The sequence below is a fragment of the Pyrgilauda ruficollis genome, unplaced genomic scaffold, assembly GCF_017590135.1.
Source record: "Pyrgilauda ruficollis isolate IOZ18807 unplaced genomic scaffold, ASM1759013v1 scaffold51, whole genome shotgun sequence".
Lineage (NCBI taxonomy): Eukaryota > Metazoa > Chordata > Aves > Passeriformes > Passeridae > Pyrgilauda > Pyrgilauda ruficollis.
The window spans coordinates 1,657,605-1,679,753 of NW_024526711.1; the positions used below are offsets into that span (position 1 = coordinate 1,657,605).

The 22,149-nt window shown below is 37.7% G+C and overlaps 1 protein-coding gene across 1 annotated transcript in view; it reads right to left on the reverse strand.

Moving 5' to 3' along the window:
- UBE3D (ubiquitin protein ligase E3D) overlaps positions 1 to 22,149 on the reverse strand; it is a 78,105-nt gene extending 55,956 nt beyond the window's left edge. The window contains exons 1-8 of the mRNA XM_041480370.1: positions 22,039 to 22,149; positions 21,509 to 21,711; positions 19,473 to 19,563; positions 15,014 to 15,245; positions 10,523 to 10,592; positions 8,098 to 8,167; positions 7,155 to 7,263; positions 1,903 to 2,072 (exon numbers count right to left, since the gene is read on the reverse strand). Of these exons, the coding sequence (XP_041336304.1) occupies positions 1,903 to 2,072; positions 7,155 to 7,263; positions 8,098 to 8,167; positions 10,523 to 10,592; positions 15,014 to 15,245; positions 19,473 to 19,563; positions 21,509 to 21,711; positions 22,039 to 22,100 (1,007 nt within the window). The 5' untranslated portion in view covers positions 22,101 to 22,149. The remainder of the gene's footprint in view (positions 1 to 1,902; positions 2,073 to 7,154; positions 7,264 to 8,097; positions 8,168 to 10,522; positions 10,593 to 15,013; positions 15,246 to 19,472; positions 19,564 to 21,508; positions 21,712 to 22,038) is intronic.

Below are 22,149 nucleotides of genomic sequence, written 5' to 3' on the forward strand. Positions count from 1 at the left end.
AAACACATCACATTAAATAAGTCATACTGGTTTTGATATTTTTGCTTATGCTGTGTTTACATTCCTGTTCAATATAGACAGATTTCAGTCTGATTGCACAGATTCAGGTGGTACTTGAGGCCAGCTGATAAATGAGTTAGTGGAAACAGATTTAAGTGCTCATGTCCTTTTTACTGTTCTTTCCTAGAAACATAAATGTGGAAAAACAATACTAAACCAACAGTTTAACTTCCGAAGCTTAAAAAAAAAAATCTTCCATTCTTTCTCTTCCGTTATTTCACTTGTCCAGGAGCTGGATAGAGAAAATACCAATTACTGTCAGAAAAGAATTAAAACCTCAGTTGTTCCTTATGCTCACTGCAAAATCCCAAAGATAAATACAAAGTAGTGGAGTGGGGGAAAAAAAGCTGAAAAAAGGTGATTTCTAACAAGTCTGTCAGTGGAGATAGAAAGAACTGAACATAACCTCACACAAAAATACTGCTGCTGAGAACTCCATTCAAGAAAAGCATTTGTGAATGCTAGAAAAAAGACTAAGTATATGACTTATCTCAATAACATGTCAGAATAGATGAACGTGTGTTAAGATAATTAAGTTCTCAGTGATATGGAAATGAAACTTGAAAAGCAAAACTCTAAGTTACACTTCTGTAAGACTTCAGAGTAGTAAGTGAAATATCTTTCATTTCAGAAAGATTCTTGCAAAATATCTCCCATTCTCAGAATAAGCAGTTTAAATGATAATACTTCAGGATGTATTTTGAATCCCTGAATAACATTTAGATCATAAAGGTTTTCCAAAGCCATCTTCTGAAGCTATTACATTAATAAAGGTATTTTTTTCTCTTACATGACTAATATTAACCATGTAGAATGACTTTTTCTCTAAATATTAAAATTTTGCATCCTCTCCATTCATCACAGTTTATTTCTGCTACTCAATATTGCATCTGCTTGAAATATAAAAAAAAATACACTTGGCAACATTCAGGATAAACACAATATAATGAATCACACATGCTTGTAAGGTGTATGTTACGTTTCTCCTACAAAAATATTAAATTCATATACACATTTGCTTGCCTTTGTGAGAAAACATCTCTGTTGTAGTTTTATGAGGTTTTGGGCTATAAATTATTTGCGTATTGACTGAGTCTGGATTGAATGTCTTCCTCCATACTAATTTAAATCTTTCACCTAGTTTCCCAAGTTTAAACAGAAAACAACAACAAACCACCATTTAAGCGTGACTTACACAAAATCAATGCTTTCTTTTCTATCACTGCACAAAGAAAGCAGTAAATTATGTTTAAATCATACTTGATCACCTGCAAACATTGGAGCCACTGCTTAATCAGCATGCTCTTATTTTTGCTCTCCAACAGATAAAGGCTCTAACATGTTAGGCAGTGTATGTTTTTCATAATGTGGTACTCAAAGCTTGCTGAAATCAAATGTTTCCTTTATGAGAGCTCCAGTACACTCAGACATATCAAAGAAAAATATTTTTATGACACTGTACTTGACTACCTTTGTTATGTCTTCTCTTTTCCCTTCTCTCAGAACCCTGCTTCTTTTTGAAATAACTTCATCACTGAGCTGAAAGCAAATTAAATTTAAATGCTAATACCTAAGTTACTGACATGTGCCCTTAGAAACAACAAAACTCTTCAGTCTATATTTTAATATTCCAGTGCAAGAATCTAACAACCAGATTCTCTCTGGCTGTAATAGAAACCAAACACTACTTCTCTGGCATTTTGCTTAAAAAAAAATTTTAAGAAATATGCAAATTCAAGGCAGTTTATATGTGAGATTAAGACTGTCCAAAGAACATGAAAGAAACACTAATGCAAAGCAAATAAATAGCAGAATCTGAGTTTAAAAAAAGGTTGTACTTACTCCTTATTTCTGCCTTGAATACATGGCTGATAAAGGACTTTGAGAGCATTCCAGATTCCCACTGGTCCAGAACTAGGTGTAAGGATATCTCCAAACAGTGTAAAATCACTGTGGGAGGAGGAACTTCCTAAAGACTCTACCAGCAAGGTGTCAGAATTTAAAAGCCAGATCTATAAATGAAAAATAATTTAGTTTACTGTACATTACATACACTTCAATTTGTTATTTTACTGTGACCCTAAAGCCGCTGATACTGAAGCCACATTCTTACAAAGTTTCTAACAAAGCATTAACAGACATAAATTGATAGTTTATTATTTAGCAGAGTCTGCACAGCTTCTAGTGGAGAAAATAGGGTAATACCATACTGATTTATCAGTATTGAAGCTGCCTCTTTTTGTGACTGTAGCACATTCCCTTTGGTAGGAACACAAGAAATAGTCCCAAGTAATCTCTTTGAGTACCAGATGTATTATTTCTCCAATTTCATAATTTTTTAGGTATTAGTGAAGCATATGGTGTTGAGCAACTGAGGGCTAAAGACAGGGAACTGAAAGACTGCCCACTGAAGTGCCAAAAATTGAGGATTTTTAGAAGAAGCATGGTGGTTATGACTCTGTGGACCTAATACATGCAAGGAAAAAGACAATAACATGGTCTAAAAGGCATGTTGGAATTCACAACCAGCTGCAGCAGACCGTCACTTGGAAAATAAATATCAAATTTCATAATGGGACTTGTATTCTTCAACCCTATTTGCTCACAGCAATTAGAGAGCTATTTACTGGGAAGAGTTTGGAGAAATCTGAACTTTTTGCATCCCATTATGGATCTCATTTAATCTTTGTGTGATTTGGTATCAGTGTTCAGACTTGGATCCAGGGCTTTCCTGCTAAACACCATACAAATAAGTCAGGCTTTTCCTTAATTCACAGCCTGCAGTAGTGAAGTGATCCAAGTTAGCAATGGAAATCAATTTTTACAAATCTGGCACCTGTATGAAATGTTTATATATGAAATATTTATCATTGAAAATGGGATTTATACAGTGTTGCTCACTGGAGAGCAATCTTCTGCTTCTCATGATCTAATCAGCTTCAAGTAAAACAAGTTACACGATGTTATGTAGCAGACACATGATATCCCCGGTGGAGGGGAAAGCAGTCATTAACAGGACACATAGTATATGTTGTAATTGAATGCGACAGTCACAATTTATAAGAGCCCAAGGCTCAGAACATTACATCGGAAGCTTCATAAAGAAGGAATGAGATATATTGATAACGATATCTTGGGAGGGGATAGGAGGAGGAGAATCACTTTAGCATATGCACATGAATGATGACAAGCAACTGCACTTGGCTTTGCAAGTGGTTGTTCATCAGTTTTGCTCTAGTAACTCACTGTACACATTTATAGCCTAAACTGCAAAATATACCTCATTAGCTAGGACCATTACACAAGGTGCTTAAAGCCAAGTGCTGAAGAGGTGTTGGAAGAAAATGGTGCAGAAACACAGGCCACTGCCAACACAAACTGAACAGAGTTTCTTCCTTTTGAAATTTCTAACAATTCTGTGCAGAAGGAGCTTCCTGGGATGCTTTTCAGCAGGGGAATATCTTTCAAACTAGACAAGGGAACAATGTAGCAATAGCTGTCTGCTCCTTTCAGAATCCTGCAATCTGCTGCAGAGAAAGCAACCAAAGCATTTCATTTGCAACACAGTCCATTTGAAAAGCACCTCTTTCTACACAAGTGACACATGTGGCATTTCACAATCATGTTCTGGAACTTGTATGAATGTCTTTGTTTCACCAGCAACACAACAGATCTGTATTAATAATTTAGCACACAATATAGAGGAAGCAAATGAATCTCTGGGGGTGGAAGGATTCCCAGCCATGAGCAAAATCAACTTCTGAATTACACTTCTTTAGGAAGCATTTCCATTCTTTTCTTCACGTATGGATTATTTTTTGATCTTGTTTTCAATCTGAGTGAACAATTGCTCACCCAGACTCAGTGTGTTGACTCTAAGAATTTTATACATGTATTTCTGGCTAAGAGTTTCATATTTTGAGCTCTGATTTCAACCATGTTATTCACAATGTGCAATCTTCCCTTTCTTTGTACTTCTTTGTACAGCAGAGCTGGCCCAAGCAAATTCCTTCCACATGTACTCCAGTAAGAAAAGAAACTTTACAGAAAAATATATACATAAAGCATAGAATTCATTCACGGTGTCATTGATTACCTTTTCTGAAATGACAGAATCAGAAAAAAAGTGTTTGGGGGCTTGTTGATCTTCCTTTCATTGTTTTCTTTTGGTTTCAAATAATTTTGTCACGAGACTTAAAAAGACGTTCTTTTGGGAAAAGTGGCAACAAATCTACCCCAGTTATACTTCATGGGACTTGAACCAAACAGGTGAAATACCACAATTTAGACTCTGTGATCAGTTTCCCTGTGTCTCAGTCTGAGTTTTCAGCATCAATTTGTGGACAATTAAGCATCAATTTGAATTTAATTTGGGTAAAAAACCCAATAAATCTTTTATTTTAACTTGCTAGCTCTTTTTTAGTTATTGCAGACATTACCATTACTTTCATCATCACACAGGTCACTAATGTCACCAACACCTTTCATTACAGCTATTTCATTCTCACACTCAGAGTGCTCAGGTAAAGATGTCGTTTCCATGTATTTCACAAAGAATAAAGCTCTCTGAGAGAGTTGGGCAGTTAAGTCTCAGCAAGGTTCTCATTATCTCACTGCTTGACCACTGCAATGTCCACCCCACCTCCAATCTTAACAAATGCAAATTGATTCTGCTCATGCCCTTCAGGACAGGGACAATAATCAGACTGAGACATCTCTCCTATTTTGTTATGTATTAATTTTTTTGGGATGTCGTCCCACTCCTCTCGGCTCACTCCTGAAATACAAGCTGCCTTATTTTCAAAACACTTTACAGTCTAATCCCACTTCAAAAAACCCCTTTCCTTCAATACTGAAAGACTGGAGATAGTGTTCAAAGAGTCCAATCCACTGCACACTTTTTGATTTTCACAGATGTAATCTTTATGGGTCTTATGGGGTTGATCCCATCCATGAGATGAATTCCCTGTATCTATCCAGAAAACTACTTACTTACTGCTTTCAAAGCTACACTTTTTTACAGTACAGGAAAAAGTAGGTATTGAAATGCTGCTATGCTGACCAATAATGTACCATTTTGCTTGTGTTCTCTTATCTCACTATCTTCTGTCCTCCTCTTATTCTCAGCTTCTAAGTCATGCAGCTACAAGACAGGGAACCCTTCAACAGTGGAGCAAAGAGAGGAGGCAAGTGATTCACAAATGTGAAGAGGGCAGAGATACAGTCAGGAAAATGTATGTACCACTTTTCCCCCCTGAAACAAAGAAACTTTTTTTAACTGGCATCCTTTAAAAATTAATTTTAAAAAGCCCACCAATCTAAGTAGTATATAGCTTAAACAACAGAATATGTGTAACTTAAAAAATAAAAACTCATATTATGGTATGTGCAAACAACATAATTGGTAATGTTAAGTGATACATCCAGAGGCAATGAGGAAAATAAGTATACATATTATTTGTAGTTTAAAAAAATTTAAAAGACTTGTGAGAAACCTTAACCTTAATTATCACATACACAGTTTGAGCTGTGTACGTGATACATGTATTCATGTAGGTAAGCACAAACACTGTGAACTAGAATCTTTGGCTCATTATCAAAACAAACAGCTGGGACAGCTGGTTCATGAAGCATCAGTGATGAGACTACCTGTGTAACTTGGCTGTGTGTGTTCACAGCCTCAAGCACCCACATTTTAGTGTTTAGCTATTGACAGTCATTAATATAAACAGAGCTAACATTATACTTGTGTCCACAAGGCCTCTGAGTCCTAAGACTTAACCCATGACTCCAGAACAGCAGTTGGTGTGTATACAGTAGCCAGAACCTCACCCTGGACAGGAGTAAGGACTTCCTGATGTCAAATACTTAAAAACACCTGCAAAAAACTAACAACTAACCAATATAAAGGAAAATATGCCAATCAGAAGCCAGTCCCTATCTAATTCAGCCTGCTCCTCTAATTAATACATTGGCAAAAGTGCATCTCAGAGCTAAGAGTAATGCTAATCTACCAAATAAAGTGATTTTTCTGTTAAAAAATAACAAGTTTGCTGTATCTAAACTACTAAACTTAAGCACCAGAACTTTACATAACTTAGGAACAGATAAGCTACAAGGGAAAAATCACAATGATTTTGGATGACTCCTCAATTAGAATATATGTAATTATGGATCTGCTTATGAAACCTTCATTTTATCATCACAGAACAGATATTTCTCAGTGGCTGTATAAATGTTGTCTTGGCACTAAAATTTATTTAAAGGCAAATAAAATATTCCCTTAGCATCTGGATGTTCCAAAATCACAGAACTTGGACAATGCTTATATAAAGTTTATATAATTACATTGCCTCAAGAAAGTGCATTTATAAGTTTATCCAGGGCAGGAATCTCTAATCATGTATTTCTTTGTGTCTATGAATTATTTCTATAGACTGCAAAAATACAAATTCTATACCCATATCTAGTTTGGGCATAAAAGGAAACATCTCTGGTTATAACAAGTGTACAGTATTAAGTTAACTCTTATCCATCTTAACAGTTTGAGGAATCTAGCTGTCACCATCTAAATATCAAGCTTAACCAAGTTTAACAGCATCAGAACATTAAGTATAATAGGCAATTTTATTTTTGTTTTCACTTCACTTCGCAATGCAATGTACTGACTACACTAATAGTCTGCTGACTTGAGACAATGCTTGTGAAAGATGCTATGCAATTTGATTCACTTCTGGTGATTAAAGAGAAGTGCTGGAGCAAGAAGGTGAAATATACACTAAAAAATTAAAACTTAAGCTTTCCATATTTTCTGTATACAAAATAGTGTTATTTCTGCACTACTTATGGTGCATCTGCAGTACTTTCATTACTATATCAATAAAATTTCTACATGCATATCTAATTAGAGTAAAAACTTGTGGATATTCTTACTTGAACAGATGTACCTCAGAACCACTTCAAGAACTTGAATTTGTTAATTTTTTCAAACATACATAATGAACACCAAAAAATAATGAACACCATAAAAAATACATTTTAGGAACTGGGATACATGGGTTAATCTTCAGCAAGATGAAGACTTTAAAACTTACCAGAATATAGGTTTTTCCATTATCTCCTTTTATGGTGAATCTAAATGTGCTTTTAGCAGAGGATAATTCCAAGAGACACTGAGCAACAATGCTCTGTACAAATTGAGACCTGTTTCAGAATTAATCACATTATCATATATTTTCATAGCAACAACACAGACAGTCATTCATATCTATGCACTACAGGTAAATGAGTAACTCAAACTTCTTTTCCACTATATCCTACAAACACATTTTACTGAAAGAAGGGACTTCTTTATCTTCCTCTCACTCACAATCAAAGAATTTTTTCTTTCCTGCAACAGGAATTTTTTAATACAACAGGATTCTAAATTGCTTGATACCCTTTATTTTGGCTGACAACAACTGTCAAATGCTGAATAGAAGCTTTTCCTCATTATATTTTACACATATGAAGACAAAGTTCAGAATTATGCATATGTTTCAAATAGCATTCTCAAAAAGAAAGAACTGTGATTAAGCCATTGTACATGATACCAGGTAGCTAGATCAAGTTCTGTTTCATCTTAGTCTTAAATTCAAACTGAATTACTTGAAAATTCAAAGCTCTCACTTTGAATGAAACATTTCAAACTTTACTTAATTTAACTGTACATGAAATAGGCTTCTGTTTCCATCATTAGTAACCAGACATTGTGCAAAATTAAATAATTCAAAATAAAACAGTATTTTATTTTGGCTTATCACCTCAATAGTGAGACACTGACAAATTAAACACAATCTCCTGCATCACACACAAAGATGAGCAAACAAAACTGCACGAGTGAATTCAGGCTACTTTGTCTTTACAATGCTTAATTCTGTGATTATATAAAATTGCACTGGTTTTATATGCAATTATTCAAGAAACTACAAAATTAGAGCATTTCTAGCATCCTTTCTAAAACATATACTTGAGCAAATTATGCGATGATTTTGTTACCTTGGTGTTGGACTGAAACTTCCCTCAGCTGATTGAATAATCACCTCAGTGACATAATATTTAATGGTACCTAAAATGAAAAAAAACATTTTTCAACTATAACAGAATAATCAACTTAAGATTAGACTGTAAGTCACCATATCACTACACTAATCAAATATTTGTTCAGTAGTCAATTAAGAGGTGCAGCAGGCAATCATATTTTGCTTGGGTTTATAGGAGTAGAAGCAACCATAACAAAAAACCTACACTGCCTGAAGAAAACCACTCCAAGCTAATTACAAGATCAGCAATTTCTCATTCATATTGATCTTTGTTTAATGCTGGGAACAATCATCTTGAAACCAAGCAAGCAAGAGCTCAAGCCGAACCTGAAAGATGAATTGAAAGAACTTTCCTAAAGCACTGAGATCAGCATAGCTTACATAAGTATTTTAGTACCCTCTGCTGCTTAGTAATGCTGCAGTGAATCACTAGAGACAGTTTTAATAACAGCTCACACGGGGGAATAATTTCCTTCTTTGCTCAAAGAGCAGAATGGAACTTCTTTCTGAAAATCACACTCACTCAACGTTAATACTGCATAATTCTGAATTTCAATGTAACTGTTCACCAAAAGCTCCACTAAGACAGCTTTTCACACTAAATGGAAGCGTTTGAGGATGTAATTTAATCCCCAGCAATGAAAGCAGGTCAAAGATGATGATATTGAAGATCTAGGTCTGTACTGCAAATACAGCCTAACCAGAGGGCCAGCAAAACACATTAAGGGTCATAAATTCATTCTACTAAGCCTCAGCATGTGAACAACTGGAAGATTAATTTGGCCCACAAGTTTTAAGGACGGAAGGGTTTTACCTGATCTCTGTCCACACATATCATTAAAACTGGATGAAAGCAAACATTTCAGGAAGACAATCTGTTTTAAACCCTCCAAAGGCTTGGTAATCCCACCCCTTCTCTAGGTAAATGTTACGCTTTCTACATTATCTTCAGTGTTAGGAAGTTATATTTTACCTCTAAATTTAATTAAGTCTTCTCCATGCTATGTGAGTTCCTGGAGACAGGAAGAAAAGACAGTTCAGTCTCTCTAGTTCCTCAGCCATTACCCTGCGTAAGGATTTAGTGCTACTGCACCAAGAATATGTGGTTTCCCAAGGAAAAACATACAAGTATATGTGGATAGAGTTGGGGGAATCTCAAAGCTGAACATGGTCTCCCACAGCTACACCACTCTAATCGTGCTTTATCTTCAAAACACTGATACCTGCTCATGAGGAAGCACCAAAGCATGCAAGTCAAATTTGCTCTCCAGTCTCTTTTCACAGAGATGGTTCTGCCTAGACTTACACTATACATTTCTTTTGTTCTCTGAACTCTACCAAAATTTCCTGCACTACTGAAGAAACACAGCCAAAACAATGGATATCCTTTCTAACTTCAGCCACGTGCAGAGTCCATACCAAATCTCTGCACATTGATAGTGTTTGCCTTTCCCCACTCCCACTGATCTATTACTCATGACCTTGTTATTCATGCTCTTTTCCCAGCACTCCTTTCCCGAAGTCACATCTTGCTTTGTGGACTTTCAAACATTGTACCTTAAATTTGGTTTCATTAAAGCCTGTATTGTTCAGATCCCTGTACAGGACAATCAGAACATTCTGTAACAGAAGACACAGAAGACCTTCTGTCCTGTCTCACCTTATGGCGTTTCTTAAACAAGAAAAAGCTTTGCATTTTCTGAGACATTTTTATATTCACCAGATCTCTGAACTGAGGCAGGCTCACACTGACTGATGCAGTGGAAGAGAGGGAGGATGAAAGAATGAACCCTGCTAATAACAGTCTTATCATTGCTTCTCTTCCAAGAACAGCTGAATTTTTAACACAACCAGACACTCATCTTTACACCATCTCAGGTAAACCCTGCTGATCCAATATAACTACAGCTCTGAAACCAATAATCCCATCAACTCATCATTGGATGAGACATAGCCTGTTTCTTTGAATAGGTTTCCTCCCTCCCCACAAAACCAGGCTGACTTAGCAATCTTCAGCTTCTAGTTGTGCGATCAAGTACTGAATTTACCTTTCACTTAGTCTGTAGAACTGACAGAAAAACAAGCAACCTGTAATCTCTCAAATGGGATTTCTAATACACTGGAATCACGCACTGAGTCTTCCAAAGGTTTGGAATTAGCCAAATATGCCACAGAAACAAGGATAATCAAAATTCCTGCTGAAAGTAAATTTCAAGGTCTAACACTGGAAGCAACAACCTCATCTATTCCAGAAGGGAATGACACAAACACAAAGGAATTAACACTGCACATTATTGATAAACTGTTTTCCTTCAGTGTTTTTACCTCCACTGTTCAATGGCTGATGCAGTCAAGTCTAGTTTTGTTTGGATATCTCATACCTGATGAAACTGTTTCTCCCAGCATTGTCTTGCAGCGCTTACAAATTACTCTGGTATTTTCTTTTGACTTCTGTAGGATGAAAAAAAAAAAAATTTAAATGTCACTCAGATATTCTGAAAAAGGAATGCATAGCTGTAACATAATTTACAGAGCAGTCAGGAAACTTGTTACTTTTTTCTGTCCTCTTTATGTTTACATGCACACACATTTGCCTTCACTACTTCAGCTTTCTACACTTGCACTTGCTTGCAAATTTCATACTAATTTTAAAATCTGGCAATATAGCCACACAGCACAATGTAATGGCAGTAATGGCTAACAGGAGAATCTTGTAATATTGAATGCCTGGATGATAAAATAATAAGCTAAATTTGATTGTGCTAAGGGCAAAATAATGCAAAATTAAGTACTCCATAACATATACATAAAATAGTATGCTGCAATGTGACTATCATTACTCAGTAACAAGTTTTAGTAACAGTTCACTGTGGACAGTTTTATAGGAGTTGAATACCAGTACAATGTTCAGGAGAGAGCAGAAAATGTCTGCAGATTATTTTGAGTTACTAGGAAACAGCTGAAATTCACAACAAAGCCTGATATTCCAGAAAGGTGCAGTGGATTCTGTTCTGAACAATCCTCCTCCCTCTATTCAAATAAACACAGAAAAGGTATTGACAAAGAATAACTGTCAGAAGCACAAAGCAGTTTCCATATGTAGCATGAAAATACATGTAACAGGAGAACATATGGAAGACAGAAAACTGAGGGGTATCATCCAGATACCTAAAATCACAAACGTTTAGGAAAAGCGAAACAGAAAAATACAAACATATGCCCTTATAGCTCATGCTATGAAATTCCAACCCTGTATCAAAAAACCAGGAAGGCATTTGTCACACAATGCATAATATAGGTTGGTACTCACTATAGGAAAGCGTTTTTCATACTAAAAGTATAAACAAGTTCAAAAAGTCTTCATAAATTCAGAGGAAGCAATATCATCAAGGGTCTACTAAAAACAAAAAATGCAGATAACAATATCTAGTTCAAGGAGTCTCTACACTCTCCAGAACATCACTGAATATTTGCCTTAGCTTTATGCACCTATTACTGCCCTTTGAAAAAGATCTTACTTCTAGATTAAATTTACACTCTTAGACTCCTACTAATTACAGTGTTAATATTTAAATTCAATACATCAAACAAGCAAGCACAATTCTCACTTTAATCCAAAGTCTAAACTTCAGAACTGGTTCTGTGTGGGCTTATTATTATTCTGGGTGTAGCAACTAGAGCTCTGATCTGAAAGCAGTACATATATATATAACCTTAAAGATGGTCAAAAACAGAGGATCAAACTAACAACCTGAGAGCTGACTATGTTGGAAGTACAGTCCCCTTGTTATGGAGATCAGGAAAATAATCTGATTCATATATATGCAGTTATCCCCTTTCCCAATTCCTACCTTGCTACTCCTCTCAAACATATGCAGTGAAATTACTTGCTAGTGTGAATAGCAAGGAAAAACAGACAAGATTTTGTGTAAGCCAGTGTTTCAGACTGGTACAAATACCACACGGTACAAGTACACAATACACACTACTTCCTTGAAAGCTAAAACTTGAGAATTTTTTTTTCTGACTATAGTTATAGGTGCTGACTGAGAACTGTGCCTAAAAAACACCACTAACTCGTTGTATCATGCTTCAATGGAAAAAGGGATAGTTTTAGCTCAACTAATTAAAACAATTTATCTGTTTGACAACTTGCAGCTGCTGGCAATCTGCAGATGCAGGTGGATCACAAGCCTAATAGTTTCTGTTCCTATTCCTAAGGATCCCTGATATGGTGTCAGGAAAAATATTTTCCCCAAGAGAGACTATTAAGATGCTGCAAGACCATGTGACATTTAAGAACTATGTTACACTGGAAGACTAATAGATGTGAAAAATATGTTTGCAATGGACGGATGCTGTCTTGGTCCCACTGGAGTCTGGAAAAGATTGTTTAAGCATCTCTGGTACATTCCTGCTACTATTTTGGTCATAGGCAAACACTTCCCAAAGAACTGCAATGCAATTAAAAAGGAACTTTCATACTGGGGCAGACTGCAACAATATTCTCTGAAATGAGAACATTTATGCCAATAGCAATCTGTCTTGCCTGTAACTTTCTATTACTCATATTATGGAGGAATTTTCTGCTTCAGTATGAGGGGTTTTTTTCCTTATTAGTCTAGCTTCTGCTGGCTCTAACAGTTGTGCTCATTTGCTTGGCAACTGAGTGATGCTGAAAATAAGCAAACACAGAAATGAGAATTCATTGCAAGTGTGAAAAAAGGATTGGACACAAGGAACAAATTCTCAACTTCATTGCAAGTATAAGGAAGCAAACATGAAAACTCATCACATTAAATTACTATTGTATGCCTCTGACATAAAACAGCCTCCTCCCTCATTCAAAAGTTCTGCTGTTATCCTGGTTCAACCCCCATCTCCATAAAATCTTTGTTCCACATTCTTTTATTATGTTTCTGCCTCCAAATCAATCCTTTACTCAAAAACATTCTCTTTGAACAAGAAGTGTGCAATATGAACTCCATGAGCCCTGCCTCTCCCCATGTTTATTCCTGGTGTTCTAAGATCTCTTTTAAGACTACTGGAATGCGAGAATTCATTTTGGCTACCTCTGGCAGAGAGCATTGTCCTCTTGGAAATTTGGTATAATCTACTCCACCTCCTTCTTAAGGAAACTTAGAAGAAATAACTCCATTGTCACAGAGTTAATACAAATTCATCTGCCTCTGCCATGCTGATACCCTTACAGTGCATCAGTCCTTATTTTCCTCTCTGCACAACCTGTTTTTCAAAGAACAATGGAAGAAGAAACCAAACGGACGAATCCGCAAGCCTTGCGGATAGGAACAACAAGACAGTACTACTCCCCATGCAGAGGGGTTGCTTGGAGCACAGCACTAGCAGCCACTGTACTGTGAGAATCCTGGTGACTCTTCCTGGGGTAATACATATCACTATAAGAAGCAGGTAGAAGTTAGGGAGTCTGGTTCTCAAGAGATTAAATGTTTCATGCTGGAAATCTCTGCAGAATAAGCCATCAATTTCTACAGACACAAACCGCCAAGGCCACAACACAGACTGTTCTCATCATACTACAAAAGTTGCATATTGTTGTATCCTTATTTGTGAAAGTTTCATACCTTCTTGGTGTCTTCTTGTGGGCAGCTCCTCAGAGCAGTGACTCTCTCTTCCTCATCAAGTAGCCAACTGACTCGAGTTCCTTTCTCAACCAGCCAACCCACTCTTTTATAGCACTCTTCTCATTGGTCTCAGCTGTGGCCTGTTAAAGTCAGGACTGTTCCTAATCTTTGGTAACTGGCCCAGCTGCAACTCTTTAGGGAGGAGATTATTCTCTGAACTATCTTTATTTTCTTATATTCTATCCCCCCACAGTAGACAGTTTAATATTTTGTACTGGGAGAATATACAGCATGTGTAGGCCCAACCTTTTTCAGTATAAATATAGGCAAGCAGGAGATTAACAGAAAAGGCTTTATGGAAATGTAGGTATTGGTGAACTGAGTTCCTGGATGTTCTTCTGGCAGAAAAAAAGATCATTGCTTGAACTTTCATATGACTGCTAGATGTCTGAAGAGAGACTGAACTGAAGACTGTCTTTCTTCATGGGTTTTATCCCACCACTGAAACATAAGCACCAACAAACGTTGATGGACAACAACAAATTTTGATGTTTCTTAGCCAAATGACAGCCTTCTTCCTGTGGACTTGCTTGATGAATTTATCTTAACCTGGAACACCTCCGAAACATCAACATGAAGAGCTATAATATGGGATGGCAGGCTCCTTTCACTGGACAGAGCAGTCAAATAAACTCGATTTCCTTACTATGCTTTAAGAACCTAAGTCAGCCACATCTAAACACAAAGCACACATTCTGATATTTCCAAGTTTTTCTAAAACTTAAAAAAAAAAGAGAAAAAAAATCACACTCCTCTTTAATAATATTTATGATTATGCCTCAAGTCACAGTGCAAGAAAAAAACATTTGTTACTTCAATTTCCACCTCATTCTTTGCTCCACTACCCTTTAACAAACACCTAACCCATCACAGTTGTTATCTTACTGAATTCTGATGTCCTTCATTCATGATAATTTTGGGGAAAATATCTGGGTTTAGAACTACATAATTAAGTACCTTCTGTTTCTAGTACTAAGTTCTACTTGCATACTGAGGTCAGTATCAAGACTGTGGTGTGAGCTTTAGAAAATGTAAAATATAGCCTGGAATATTTTCTGGCTTCTGTACAGCTGAATGTCAAGAACTCCCTATGACCTTCAAAACTGCTCTGTAATACATACAAAATAAATAAACTAGTTTAAAAAAGTACTTTACAATGAAAAAGCCCAAATAACTTCACCTGAGAACTATTTGAAGAAAATACTTTACCAAGTTGGAGCCACTCTGCAAAACATGGTGTCCAGCCTCTGAGCAGCACACAGGAGATTCAGGCACATGTGATTCATTTCTTGAATTCAACAGAAAAAAAGTGTCTCCAACAAAACAGTCACCATGCTGAGGGTGCAAAGTGCTTCTGGCAAAGGGGTCGGGGTGACAACACCACTCTTCAACTAAATCACTCCAGTTTTCACTCGGTAGAGGAAGAACTCTGAGAAATTTCCTTAGAGGGAAGAAAAGACAAATATTTCAGTTTTGTTATAATTCATTTCTAAGACACTTAACGATAGTTTAGGTTTCCTAAAAATAGTGGGGGTAGTATGGCATTTTCTCAAAAGGAAGTGCTTGACATCCTTCCAGCCAAAGGCACTTTGGGTGAATTCTGAGAAAGCAATGGCTGAGTTTCCTGCCAAATCTGTGATGAAGCATTTCCCAATGGTGAATCTCCAATGATTTTAAGGCAGAATTTGACACAGCTCTCTCTTGAAATTAATTACGTGGCAAAAATAAAACAGTTCCACGCAGTCATGAAAAATGACAAAGAGCATTTGCAATTACATTTATTATTACTTCTTGTACTTCCTCCCTTGCATCAAATGTTGATATAAAACCAATAGAAACAGACTCGTGCCACAGCAAGATTCAGATACCAGGCTTGAAAAAGTTAAAACCTGAAAAAAACACCACAGTACATCTTCATTTTAAAAATCCAAACAAACAAAACAACAAACAAAGGATAATTCAATCTTAATTTAGATTCAGATACTCAGATCAAACTTTCAGAAGTCATACAAAAAAGGCAAATCCCTTTCTCCTGGGTAGCTGTATGGCCCAAGGATACTGTTTCAGGAAAAACTACTCTGTTTTCATTATTAGTTATACTGGGTTTGAATTTTCTGCTCTCTGCCTAGTTTCCTTGAATGATTACCCTATTTCTACAGCTATCACCTGAAATCTTCACCAGAGTTTCTTGATTCTACTCCTTACTTAAAACTTGCAAATACAACTTTGCTTATGGTGCTACTTTGCAAATAAAAACACAGCTGCTAAGCCAACAGTTAGGCATTCTCGCTTTCCTGCAGTTCCCAGACCAACATTTTCTGAAGATGTCATTTCTTCCCACTGTAGTTTTTTGGCCCTTTTAAATTGTTCGGTGGATGAAAGAAAAATGTTTTATAAAAAAAGCCCTTTTTATCTAGATAGACAATACATTTTAAACTCTGCTTGCTCCACCTGCAGATGAAAGTTGGAATAACTGATCCTCTGATGCAGCTTTACCAAAACTAAGTAAGATCACCACCCAGGCACTACCCATGTCTGTCTTCATTTTCTGTGGTCTTATATATTGTTTGAGATACTACTCAATTCTGACAAAGTGACAATTCAGTTCTGATGTTGGTCTCATAACTGATTCTTCATCAGCCTTTACAATTAGTTCAAGTGCCTGGACTCACATTGCAAAAAAAAAGTATTCTTGTATTGTTTTTTACACAAAAGTAACAAAAAGCTCAGCAATGCTCTTACAAGGGAAAAAAAAAGACAGACATTACCTTAAGCTGCAGACTCATGCTGTCCTGTTTCATTAAATCAACCTTTCTTTACTCTCACAGTCTACAGCATAAAGACTTCCACTTCTTTTCCAACAAAAGCAGTTTTTCCAACCACTAGGAATTTCCTAAACAAACTCCTCCTAACTCTGAGCTATACAGAAAATATACCATTTCCACTGTATTTTAGGCTTTTGCCACTCATGGGTGGGAAGCCATATCCTGGGTCACCAGAACTGGAAAAATGTAACACTAATAAAAATGGAGCATTCCTAGAAAAACAAACAAACAAAACCAACTTGAGGCTACTAAATAACATGATAAAACCTAGAAAACAGAGTGACTTATCTCTCCAAACTTGCTCCTAATAACTGAGTTTGTTCTTGCAAATAGCCACCTAGGCTGCCTTCACAGTTGGAGAGCAACAAACAATTCTTAGATTGGTATCTTTAGGAGCAGCTTTCTCCTGAAAGTATCTAATCTAGCCAGGCTGAAACTCCTGCTGTAGACAGTTCCCAGATTCCCAGATTCCAACCTGGGAAAAGCAGGTAATTAACTTATTTTTTAAAAGTTTGAAGTTTAGCACTAGTCTATAAGAGCCCTGCCATAAGGATATAAGTCTTAAATGATCTTCCAGGCTAAGGTAAGTATTTGACCATAGAGACCCCTGTAAAACTGGATTAAGAAAAGTAATCCCAAATGTCATTATTAACTAATATCCAGTAATACCATTCTGTCTACTGAAAACACTGAAAACTGGAAGTAAAACGCACTTTAGACTTTTAAACATATAATAACTATTCAGTTCTATCAGAGAAAAAGAAAAACAACTGCATTTCTTTAACTGCAGTTTCCCTTATTTACCTGTTAAAAAAATCTTGGGACAGCCCAGCTTGTCAGTTAAATGTCAGGCTTAACATTACTTATGTAGGCAAAGTGCAATTAGATTTCCCCTGCCATGAGTTTTTCCATGGAATATTTGTGCAGTACCTATTATTATTTGCTACATTTAGTCTCTCCTGTTCAGCTGATAAGGGGAGTGATAGAGCAGCCTTTAAGAACATCTTCATGACAGAAATAAAGTCTTAAAGACTTATTTTATATATGAGGTACGCTCAGCCAAACTGGAAGGAGAGAAAGAATAAAGAAAGTATACATATTTTTTTGCAGCTCTTGCATGATGAAAGAAAAAAAAAAAGTAATAATTTTCTCTAATGTGTGTAATGTGAAGGCAATGGAAAAGAATGAAAGACCCTAACCCTAACCTCTGAAGAAGAGCTATCAGATTTATGGAAGGAAACAGACTGAGGCAGAGGATTTCAGAAAATGTAAATTTTTGTTAAACTTACATTTGACCATTCCTAGCACATTTCTTAATCTAACTTTTAAAAGGAAGACTTCCTATTTTGCAGTCTCTAATAGCAAAAAAATAAGCTTTAGAATAGGTTTGGGGTGGTTTGTTGGTTTGGTTTTTTCCTTTCATTTTAACTTAGATGTCTCTTGCTTTGACTGAAGATTACTGCCAATTTCTTTGCAGCAACTTCCTAGATATTGGAAAAATCTTATGTCTTCTCCACAACCTTATCTACACTAAAGCCCATTTATTTCAATTTCTTCTTAAAGGTATGATTTTCTAGATCTCAGGTGTTTCTTATTACAGACCCTTGCCTAGTAATTCAGACTTTAATATGCTCTCTTTCACACCGTTCTGCAATTTCCCTTCAACACTTCCACCTCTGCTGTCACTGTCATACTTAATTCTTCCTGGAGAGAGGAACACATGAATTCTGTAGCTAGAAGTTCTGACTATGCTACTCTATCTTCCTTTTGGAAATGCTGGAACAGATTGTGTTGGATACACTGGCATCTCCACTTTTCTACTCTTGTCTTAGGTTTTTTTAGAGGCAACATTCAAGGGGCTCAGAGGCTTCCTGCAAGGAGAAATGCCAAGTGAAAAGGCATGGACATGCATTCTTTTTCCTTTCTCAAAAATTCTGCTTGTGTCACATTACAGGAGGCAGAACCAAAAGATTTAAACTACATGCATATGAATTTGATGTGCTGAAATTCAGGAAAATTCCCACTCAGAAATGCAAATATAAACATGCAACATGTTTTGAAAGTAAATGTTACTGACTAGAAATTAGAAGTTCCACTACTTTACAAATGTATCAAAATAAGAGTTACTACTAGACTTTCCGATGAGACATTTCAGAAGAGAAAGTTAAGAAATCCTCATTCGGTTACATTCAGCTAGCCATAAATCCATACCTATGACAAGAAAGTAACAGAAATTTAGAGAATGAGACATATTTCTATTACTGGTTTGAGTATTAGGAGCCACACAGATCATAAAAGGCTGTAAGTGCACCTCTATAAAATTCTTATATATTCAGCTGAAGCTGTCAAAATTGTTCATCAGAAGAGCAATGCAGCACCTTTTTATTAAAATTCTCACTCACTCTGCGGACTTTTTAAGGAACAGAGATAAGGACGAGTCACACAGCTAAGACACAGCTCCTGTTTCCCAAATTTAGCACCCCTGAACTATGTGCAGGCAGGCTTTGCTTAAAAGATAAAAGGAAGCTGTGGTCAATATCCCCATTCTGAGCAGCCACTTTATAATTACAGCATGATGACTGAAGGAAATTTATAAGAGACTGATAAGAACTGAAAAGGATACCTGAAATACAGAGCAAGAAAGAAATCAAGGAGTAAATTAATAAACAGCTAAAAACTGCTTCAGGTAATTTTGCTTTTTGTCATCAGCAGTGCTTCAAATGTGTTCTTGTCTGTCAGTTTTAAAATAAATACCTTTTGGCTGTCTCAAAGTACACAAAATAACATGAATACCAATCACTATGGCATTTATTGCTATAAATACAAGACACTGCAGTACTCACCGGTCGTTCACTACGATGTCACCACAGGACTGACAGTAAAAGATGTAGTTATTGTTGGGTTTCAGGCTTTCTCTCAAAGCAAAAACCACATCTATAGATGGAAGGAAATATATTAATCTTCAAAATAGTGTAAAATTTTCAGTCACTTGTACAAAAAAATCTTGCCAAATACCTCAAACCAAAAAGGATAAATCTAACAGACAAAGAAAAAGGCTGACATTTTAAACACAACCTTAGTTTTTTTAAAAGCAAGCATTCAGATTTAGGAAAAACTCGTAATCTCCACCTCATGCCCCATTATTACTAAGTAGGAACTGTATATATCAATAATTATTTTCAAGGTGGAAATCCTCTTCAGAAGGGGAGCTGATATATTGATATAATTGCAGAGATTATAGAAATCAAAATTCAATGCCACTCTTTTGTAAAGATATTTCTGATAATCAGTGTATCTGCAATATGAGGGGACACACCAATATGTAACACAAATAGTCAGGATGAGGAGCAGGGTCAGACACTAGTTTCACATTTCCAGGCAGGTAAGAAACCAACCACTGTGGAACCGCTTCAGGAAAAGATAGTGAGCAACGGCCTCTGCAGGCCAGGAAAGCAAAAATGGTCTCACAAAAGGCAGCTCAAACAACTTCTCCAAAGTAAAAAAAAAAGTTTATAAAAGTCTCCCCAAATTATCTGACAACATTAATTGGAAGAAAAGTAGAACTGTAAGCCTACACATGAATACGCTTTGCATCAGCCACTTTCTCATACTTAAGAATCAAAGTTTACTCTCAGCACTGACATTCAATATTTGAAATTTAGGATTCAACCACAAGAGAAAAGTACTATTAAATGTTCCAGAATTTCAACTATCTTGCATAATAATATAAAATATCAAAGGTTAACTAAGACTGTCCAATGTACATGTTGATTACCACCTGGTTCACATACTTATTTTTCACTAGCATGACTTTCCAAGGTTGATTTTTAAAAGTTCATCACTGGTCTTTTGAAACATGTCTCTTTAATAGGACACATTAAATAATTTTAGTATAACTGAGCTGCCAAAGCACATGCATAATTACAGATTAATGTACAGATGCCATCTCAGCATGCCAACAGAGTATTCCAATGTGTTTCTGGTGCTGCATTACTGTATATTACATATTTTATCACCCTTTTCTGCTTTAAAAGCTCAGAATGGCAATTTTGTGTTATTTAATATGTCTTTCTGTGACACATCATATGAAATGAATCTAAACATATTGAGCTTGGATGCCAAGATGAAAGAAAGCAATAGCTGTACTACCACGCCTTCTATTCATTGCAAACACATCCTAGACCTGAATTAGCACCATGGAAGTAAAGGAGGTAACTTTGCAGATGTTACCTGTGACATTAACCTCTGAAACCCCAGCTGTGAGAATAATGAGTCCCAACACAAACCCTTTACGATTAAGTGGTCAGGGATGGACAAGCATAATCGTTGCCTGGATGAATGAGATTACTCCATTACTGACAGGATGGGGAGTAATGGGTACAAATTGAAAGAAAGGAAGTTGAAGTGAGATATTGGGAAGAAATTCTTTACAGTGAGAGTGGTGAGGCACTGGCACAGGCTGCCCAGAGGGGCTGAGGGTGCCCCAGCCTGGCTGGGGAAGTCCTCGAGCAACCTGCTCTAGTGGGACACATCCCTGCCAACGGCAGCGGGCACTTGCGACTAGATGATCTTTAAAGTCCGTTCCAACCCCTTGGCATTTTAGGATTCTATGATTTTCAGCTACCAAACGCAGAATATGAGACAAAGAAAATCACTTTGAAGTACTATGGGGAAGCACGGGTGGGGGGAACTGTGAGCAGATCCCAAACACACGGCGTTTCCCTTTCATTACGTCATTTTTGCACTTTCAGTTTCTAAAACTGACAATCCCAGAAGGCGTTTGCTCTACAGAATCCACACTTCACAACCTCTCTCAGCTAAACCGGCCACGTCCCGGGTCACCCTGCCCCGCTCCTGCCCTGTCCCGCCCCGCCCTCACCGGCGGCGGGCGGCGGGCGGCGCAGGCGCACGCGCAGGTGCAGCCCGTCCCCGCGCAGGCGCCGGAGCCCGCGGCACGAGGACGGCGCCAGGCTGACCCCTGCCGGCAGCGCCGCCGCATCGCAGCTCCCGCCGCTCCTCACTTCCAGGGAATCCGCGCACACCGACACCTCCACCGGCGCGCTGGGGAGCTCCGCCGCCGCGCTGCGGAGGAAAAGCAACGGGTATGCCTCGGGAAGGAGCTGTCGGGGTGCGCTGCTGCTTTACACAGGCCGGCCCGCAGCTCCCCCGCAGCCCCAGTCGCGCCCTGAGATCCATGCGGTGAACGAGGAGCAGCCGAGAGAAACAATCCACCGTTCTCAGGAAAAATTTATTTGCACAGTAGTGCCGAACCGAACAAGCAGGGGGAGGCGCCCGCACACAACCCGGTCCCCGCGCTGAAGGCTAAGGACGCCGAAAGCCAGACCCGCCGCGCCCCCCGGCTGCCCCGCACGGCCCGAGCGGCGGCGGGCGGCAGCGCCCCCGCACTACCGGATAACCAGCAGCGCGCTCTGCGTGGCCCGCCTGATCTCCATCAGGAACGCTCCCGCCATGCCGGCACCGCGCAGGAAGCGGCCGCTGTCCCGCCGGCGCAGGCGCGGC